General features: G+C 36.6%; 1 protein-coding gene across 1 annotated transcript in view; it reads left to right on the plus strand.

The window, feature by feature from the left end:
• LOC103205306 (dystrophin) overlaps positions 1–9,053 on the plus strand; it is a gene marked incomplete at its 3' end in the record, with an annotated part of 320,392 nt that overhangs the window by 52,513 nt on the left and 258,826 nt on the right. Inside the window, exons 4-5 of the mRNA XM_042782273.1 lie at positions 494–586; positions 7,426–7,598. Coding sequence (XP_042638207.1) covers positions 494–586; positions 7,426–7,598 — 266 coding nt within the window. The remainder of the gene's footprint in view (positions 1–493; positions 587–7,425; positions 7,599–9,053) is intronic.

The following is a 9,053-nucleotide window of genomic DNA, read 5'->3' on the forward strand; positions in this document are numbered from 1 at the left end:
TATATATATATATATATATATATATATATATATATATCCCTAGAATCAGGTGAGTTTAATCAACTACAGTCACTCTTAATTATAAGAGCATGCCGTTGAGCTATATGCAAGCACTGATGAATTTCTTTTGGTGAGAGGGTTCAATTCTGTTTTGGGAAACAAATCTTAATTTTAAGCATCCTCTATGAGTTATCATTGTTATCCATTTCATTGGAGATACTCTGATTGGCCTCTGAAATTGGCAATAATCTATTCACATGCTAAAAGTGCATTCATTTCCTATCTCACTGTGAACACACTGAGGGTGCTTGTTTGTTAGGAAAAGTGTATTTACAAATGCATTTTGCTGCATTTTCAAATTGTTTTTAAAAAGCTGCAATGCTGCTTAGGCTCTGAAAAATAGCTAAATGCAATTACTTTCTCATTTTGTTTTCTTTCCAAATAGACATTTGGTCTCCTTCCTTCAAATGTTTTTTTCTCCTCTGTTTAACAGGTTGATTTAGTGAATATTGGAAGCACTGACATAGTAGATGGAAATCATAAACTGACTCTTGGGTTGATTTGGAACATAATCCTCCACTGGCAGGTGAGAACCCTGATGAATGCTTTCGTTTTGGGTAACATGTGGCTGATCCTTCCTTTTGTTTTTGTTCCTTGACCTGCAAAGCAAATGAGTACAGTATGTCTCTAACAATAACAAGCCCATCTCTAAAGTGCTGCCTTTTAAATTGGCACAACTCATGTCATCAGAGATGTTAAGGCTCAGGAGATTATAAAACAGGTTCAAGCACATTTGCAGAAATACTTTTTCAAGTTTTATTTCACTGTCTAGAGATGACACACAAAAAAATCTCATCAATAAAGTAATAAAAATATTTTTCATAAATACGTCTTTTTCTATAACACACCAATAAATGTACCTACATAGTTTTGTAAAAATAAAGGATTTTCTTCCCATTAATCACTTCCAAAGAATAAAACCTTGCCAATCCATGTTGTGTATATTCAGTGTTAACTAATTCCATTAAAAGACTGGTGAGAAATGATTATAGATATGAATATATGTGTTATATGCACAACCACACTTCATAATCTAGTTTGCAAATTGCATTTTTCCTTGAACCAACTCGGAGGCTGTTTTTTGAATCCTTACAAAACAGATCTGAAAGTTACTTGGTTTTGGTTTAGTGAGAAGACTATGCTTTTTTTTTTTTAGTCAAATCAACATAGGCTTTAATCTCAACTAGTTCACTTACCATCTTGTACCATTTGGTATAATGCTGTCCCTTTCTGAGACTTACTTTCCTCACTGTCAAAATAGTAATGATAATATCATGTATATTTCATTGTAGGATTAAATGACAGACTATGTGCAAAGCACTGAGCACAGCGCACCATTTTCACTACAGGTGCAGCACGTGAATAATATAGATGGCTGTTGATTTTCCACTCATACATTTAGAATTTTGCAGAGAATTGAAATAAGTCTGCCTTTTCACTAGTAGGGATTTTTTTTTTTATTTTCATAAAACAGCTCTATTCAATCTTTTACATATCATAAAATTCCCCCACTCAATATGTTCAATTTGTTTCTTTTAGTATATTTACAGACTTTTAAAACCATCACCACAGTCTAATTTCAGCACATTTACACCACCCTAACAACAACAAAAATTATAATGCCCATTTTTAATCATTCCCCACTCCCATCTCTACCCATAGAGAACTGTTAATCTATTTTCTAACTTTCCATATTTACTTTCTGGGACAGTCTGTATCAATGGAAAATATATTATGTGTTCTTTTGTGTCTGGCTTCTTTCATTAAGCATAATGTTTGAGGTTCAGTCCTATTCCGGCATATGTGAATAATACTTCATTTAGTAGGGTTGACTTTAAGCTGAATTGTAGATTGATTTTACTCAGAGTCTAACAGCAGAGAGACCTGACATGTACCTACTCTATTCAACAGCCACATTGCTCCACCAATTGGCCCCTACATCTTTTTTTTTTCTAAACACTGAGCAGTGTCATCTACATTTCACAATAACAGGGAAAGGGAGTTAGAGCAATCTTACCTTCTGATAACACAGAATAGCTCATAAAAGCCTCAAGTGAATCCCAAGTTTCCCAAACAATTCTCAGTTCTTTCCATATAGTGATGACACCAAGTAGAACCAGCAAGGTAGTGTAGTGCTCCCACACAAAAAAAAATTTAGTTCTGTTCGTCAGTATTATTCAAACTATCTTGAGCAAAGAACGGTTTCTCCCACCCAAACTATCACAGCCCAATTTTTTAAATGATGTAGACTAAAAATAAATGATTCAACAGATACAAATATTATAAATGTTACTCTCCAACAATAGATTTTTTTTAACACTTATTTGCAATTGCTGTAGTTATATTGTCATAGTCCCATAAACAAATGGTTTGCAGAACTCACTTTGAGTAGCACAGATGTGGGTCTTGAAACAGCCAGCAGGAGAACTGAGTCATGCACAGATTCCCAAACTTTTAGTTGCATTTATCGTACAGACTGTCTCTCATATGATCTCACACTTCAAGAAAATATATTGTGATTTAGGTGAAAGTTTACATAGCAAATTCATTTTCCATATAGTAGTTCATACATCGGAAGGAAGGTTGGGCAATCCTACTTCTGTAGTGATACTGCCTCGGAAACCCAAGGAGGGGTCGCTATGAGTCGGGTTTGACTCGACGGCACATAACAACAACAACAACAGTTCATACATACATTGTTTCATGATATTGACTGCAATTTCCCACAATGTAACAGCTTTCTTTCTACTTCCTCCCTGTTACCTCTTCCCTGTGCCCTTCCCTCCCATGCACTCTCCCACCCCTTGAGCTGTGTCCTTGTGCAAACATTGCTCTTCTGTTCTCCCATGATTGATCGCTCCAAGGAGTGTGTCTACCTGATGTGAGTGTTCACTCTGTGTGCCTGTCTGTTGTTTGTCTGGAAGCCATAGGAATGAGTTCAGTTCCAGACCTGAAGACTAACTAGGGGCCATAGTCTCAGGTGTCTCACCAGGCTCTATCAGACCAGCAAACCTGGTATCTATTTATTTATTTGTTTTATGATTTTGAATTTTGTTCCACATTGTTCTCCCACACTATCCAGGATCTCCTGTACCGATCTCCCTCTGAGTGGTTGACAATGGTAGATAGGCACATCTAGTTCTTCTGCTTTTATGGTCATATAGGCTGAGGATCACATGACCTACTAGTCCCTTGGACTAATTGTTTCCATACATCTTTGTTTTTCTTCATTCTTCTTTGCTCTGGATGAAGAGACCCATCCTTGCATCTAGATGGCCGCTTGCAAGCTTTGAAGACTGCAGTTGCTACTCAGCAAAGTAGGATGTAGAACAATGTTTTTGGATCTCACACTTTCTTATCTACTCAAAAACTCTTCCCATCTCCATCTCAACGGACCCCAAGATAGAGTTTTTAAGACCACCTTGTCTGATATTTTCTTTATTTGATTGTGAGCTTGTACGTATTTTATTCTGAGCATATGGAGGGTCTTTCATACCAAAGAATCCAAGAGGAATGCTTGTGTAGCCTTTCCTTGCCTGAGACCTCTGTTATGCTCTGCTGTTTTTCATCTATGTCTTAGAATCATCAGATCCCTGTGGTGGTTATGATGTACATTCTTCCCAGCTTCTCCTTCCTTACCTCATCTCTCCTTTGATCTATCACACTGCCCTGTTCTCCGACATCTACTAAAAACATGTGCATTTTCTTTACCTCCCTCACTTCTCCTCACTGCAACCCATTGAATCCTGAAAGATGTTTTGATCAAAATTACATATTCACCTTCCCAGTAAATAGTCAAAGAAGCACGTGAATTTCAGCAAAGATTAAAGGACACTCTAGTCAAACTAATGTACTTTCCAGCTGTATCAGATTGAGAATAGCATTAAGAGATGCAAAGATGTGAATCTGTTGTTCACATGCCACATACTATTTTATTTATAGTGTTGTGGAAGTTTTTTCTTTGAACTTGTAAAAACTCAAGTATGCCAATTCTATATCCCCTGTCACTTTTGAGGCCCAATTTTTTTCTCCTAGTTTTCACTTCAAATAAAATTGTTACCTTCAAAAATAATGCATATATTGAGGAATAAGAACTTTCAAAACAGTTGTGAAGTAGACAATGTATTTGGGAATTTTTCTTTTCTTTTCTTTTTGTGCTACTCATCGTTTTTAGATGGAAAACTTGCCTCTAGCAACCAGCTAGAGATAAAAACAAATCCTGCTAACCATGGTGACCTATAAGAAAGTAGCCCCTGCCTTTGCTGGCTTACTCAAGGAAAGGACTCAATTCCAGGACGAGTTCCCACTGGAATCTTTATATTATTTATTTATTTATTTTGCCTAAGATATGATTGAAAAAGAAAGATGGTGTTTGCATAATTAAAAATCCTCATTGTGAACTCTCACCTACCAAATACCTTCTGTACAAGACTGTTCTTGTTCCTGTTTTCTGCAGGCTTTTCACACAAACTATCCTTTTCTATTCTAACCCCTCTCTGGCCCTGTCCCTTTCCTGTAACTCCTTCTGTCAAAGGTGAAGTTCCTGGAAGTAGACTTTGAGGTTGACTTTGGCAGGCAGGACATTTGCTAAAGGCATGTGCTTGGATCCAACATCTGTGGCATGGAGGAGGAAAGGAAGAGGAAAGCGGGAGAGGAGAAAGAAGAACAATCCCATCTACAGCCTCAGTCAACCCAACAGAGAGCTCCGGAGCTAGAATGGCTGCTCAGTGTTGGCCCAAGTAGGGGCGAAATGGCTGAGGCTTTGTTGTGCTTTAAATGTTATTTACTTTGTTGTCATTGAGAATATACACAGCAAAACATACATCATTTTCAACAGTTTCTACATGAACAATTCAGTAACATTGACTGCTTTCTTTGAGTTGTGCAACCATTCTCACCTTCCTCTGAGTTGTTCCTCCCCCATTGATAGAAACTCACTGCCCCCTAAAGTTTCTATTTAATCTTCTGAGTTACTGTTGCTAATTTAACCTATAGATAGATCTTGAAAGAGCACAATGCTCAAGGCAGACATTCTTTAGTAGTTAAGCCAAACTACTGATTAGTTTTAAGAAGACTTCAGGGGATGGCTGAGTTTTTATATCACCCCCTTTCATCAGTCACTAGATGGTGGCTATGATAGGAAGAGCTAGACTTTTGGGGAGATAACTTGGAAGCTCAGGAAGTCCCCAGTGGGGTAGACAGATGAAAGTTGCCTTAAGATAGCAAGAGCAACAATTGCTTTCTTGAAGGGGAATCTTGGTGAATGACTAAATCCATCACACCTTCTTTGTCCAGTTAACTCTTGGTCATTTTTTAAAAATCATTCCTCAAAGGATACTTCAAACATTTACTTTTAAAAATAAATTAATAGCCCTGTATGTGTGTGCATAGACACATACAAACACATAGCTAGTTATATTAGTTGGTTTATTTTTTCCTCTCAGGGAAAATAAGTCCCAAAGATGGGGCATTTTCTTCTTACAGACTCATTATTAGGAATGGCTCAGTATCTGATTCAAGGTTGATCCTCAATAAAAGAATCCCCATGATTGTCTTTATTGTAGGAATAGAAGAAATGTTTATTACACATTGCCCCCTTTTTTTTCTCAGCAATATTTGTACCAGAGTATAAGCATTACCAATGAGGCTGAGGCTGAGGCTGAGGCTGATAAGCAGAATTAGTGACATAATGATGCTAAAGCAGTTTTGAATTGAATATTCTGTTGTCCTTTAACATTATGCATATTGAGGGCAGTCTGGCCAGGCATTTCACAAATGAATCCCATTCATCATGGGAGGGTTGCGGGATCAGTGCAAATCCATCACCAACACTGAGTCAGTATCTGCTGATTCCAATTCTGGTTCAGCACAGGACACAAAATACATATCCTGCAATTGCTGTACATGGAGGTTGGGCACTGTATAACTTTAGAAAATGATGAGGAAAAAATATGTACGTTATATAACCATTTGGCCTATTTATTCACTGAGTAACTGACTAAATAAGCAGGTCAGGATAGAATTAAGAAAACTGGATAATCCACCCTTAAATAATTCATTTAGCTATCAAAGGATCCTGATAAATATATGCAAAGATTTCCCATCTTCAAATCATTACCACCTTTACAGAACATTTTCTCAAATCCTTTTAAAATACTTTAAAGTCAGATTTAATACTCAAACCTAAAATTTGCATAGAATATTTCATAAAAACATAAATAACATTGGAGATGTTAAAATATGCATTTACCCCAAGGCATTGGTTAACTTCTACATCAATGGAGAAGCAAAATAAAATGTTAAGTTACAATACATAAGAAATTTCATTATCTGATCAAATGTTCGTAGTAACGGACCTTCCAGTTCTCAGGAGGAAAGCTGTTGTTGGTAAGAACTATGGCATCTGATAAGGGTCATGACTTATATTAAAAAGTAGCCTAGTATGTAATTCTTTAAGGAAGTATGTGGACAGTTTCTTCTATAATGTGTAGTCACTACTTTCTTGAAACTTAGGGAACAATTACTTAGAATGGATTACTGTATCAGATTAGTTAGAGGAATGAAACTTTTAAACACTATATATAACCTGCTGAATAGTATTTGCACAATGCCTAGGAGAAGCAAATATATATTTTTTAAAAATGGCAGCACATTCACAGCTTTAGGAATATATACTTCTTTTCATTCTTTGTTGATTTTTATTTATTTTAAATAGGTAAACTCAGTTCTGTATTTATTTTTTTAGTTCAATCAGTAAACAGAAGGCATTATTATAAAATACAGTATAAACTTAGGGGTTTTATTATGGTAAATTATGTCATTTGGTTCTTACAGCAACCTTGTGTGTATAAATTAGGAGACTGAGGCCTAAAGAGGTTAAACAGATTGTCCAATTAAAAAAACCAGAAAATAACAAAACCAAAATTTGAACTTAGGCTTCTGTTGGAAGCAATGTAAGCCCATTCTCTCATAGTCACTGCACTAGTCCAACTGTCCTAAAATTGGAAATATAGCTTACTTCCTTGGTTACAAACATATCTAAAGATAAATATACTTTGTACTTTAACATTTCCATTGGAAGCTACAATATCAACAATTTTATAAACAGTAGGTTAATAGATTATATTGCAGAATCCAGAGGTGATAGTAAAAGTGTTCAGTAAATGTTGTGGTACAAATACCAAAGAGAATACATGCCTGACCAATGAGAATGGACTGAGTTCTGGTTGAATCTATTACATTTCATTATGAATTGACCCTAACATTCCCATTATTTGTTTCTGAAAATTGAGGATTTTCACATTTAAATTTGTGGGTTCATGGTCACAGAATGCATTTTCTTATGAAGATTGTTTCCACATACAGGTCAAAAATGTAATGAAAAATATCATGGCTGGATTGCAACAAACCAACAGTGAAAAGATTCTCCTGAGCTGGGTCCGACAATCAACTCGTAATTATCCACAAGTTAATGTCATCAATTTCACCACCAGCTGGTCGGATGGCTTGGCTTTGAATGCTCTCATCCATAGTCATAGGTAAGGACATTACTGAGAGACTGAATAAGTTTTTTGTTTTTGTTGTTGTTAGGTGCCCTTGAGTTAGCTTCGACTCATAGTGAGTGACCCTATGTATAACAGAATGAAGCACTGCCTGGTCCTGTGCCAGCCTCACAATCCTTGCCATACCTGAGCCCATTGTTGCAGCCACTGTGTCAACCCATCTCATTGATTTCAAGACTGTTGATACTTTTTCCCACAGCATGGTTTCAGGTCATTGCTTACTATGCAACACGTTATGTTTGTTGACCATATCGATCCAGCCATTCATCAGAATGAGTAGGAATATTTATACTAATATTATTTATAATATATCATTGGGATGTTGAAAATATTAAAAATTAATGGAGCATGACTGCGGCTATAGGCCAACGTATTTGAAATTGGTACTCTCCCAGAAAATCCAGAGTTTCTTCTAACACTGCTGAGATGGAAGTGATTTTCTATAGAAATAATGCATTGGTATGAGTCCAACCTACAGAGCTAAAAAATGATATGAGATTTCATGTCAGCAGCTGTAGTAAAACTGACTGCTATGATAAGATAAATATACAGAAAAAGAGACATTTGTTTGGTCAGTTGCACATTTAGATAGGAAACCCCATAACCAAAACCAAACTCACTGCCATCGAGTAGATTCCAATTCATAGTGACCCCTACTGAGTTTCCAAGGTTGTAAATCTTTACTGAAGCAGACTGCCTCATCTTTCTTCTGTGGAGCAGGGGTTGGGTTTGAACTACTGACTTTTTGGTTGCAGCCAAAAACCACTACACAAACTGAGCTCCTTGGAAACCTCATAAGGCCCTGTTTATATTCTTCTAGGTTAGGATTAAAAGAGGCTCTGAGCATTTTAGCAAGCAAGACGGAAAGCAGAATACAATTAATCCTATGACACAGTGTTCTGAGTATCAAAATAAATGATTAATCTGGAAGAGCAAAACAATTTCTATAGTGTAGGTGTGATAGAGTTCTTCTCAATGTGATAGAGTGAACCAAATAGGAATATAATATATATTTCCTAAGGAAACAAAATTGGAGTCCTGGGTGGCAAAAATAGTTAAGCAACCAGTGGTGCCTCGGAAGACAGGCCTGGCAATCTGCTTCAGAAAGGTCTCAGCCTTGAAAACCCTGTGGAGCAATTCTGCCCTGCACACATGGGGTCACCATGAGTCAGACTCCACTTGCAGGCAACTAACGACAATAACAACAAGATTCTAAATAATTGTTTACTTGTTCTTATGAGGAAAATTCAGTAAATGACTTAATACTAGTTCACAAAACAGCAAACCCACATGGACAATATAAGGGTTATCTACTATGATCTTCCTGTTACCCATCTGTGTTACCCAACTCAATCCCCAAGTCAAATACATTGTCTAATAGGCTGTGTTTGAAATGACACTGGACTACATCTTCCCTGTTTTTCTATGTAG

This window comes from Orycteropus afer, unplaced genomic scaffold, assembly GCF_000298275.1.
Source record: "Orycteropus afer afer isolate SDZICR_OR568_19922 unplaced genomic scaffold, OryAfe1.0 scaffold00280, whole genome shotgun sequence".
NCBI lineage: Eukaryota > Metazoa > Chordata > Mammalia > Tubulidentata > Orycteropodidae > Orycteropus > Orycteropus afer.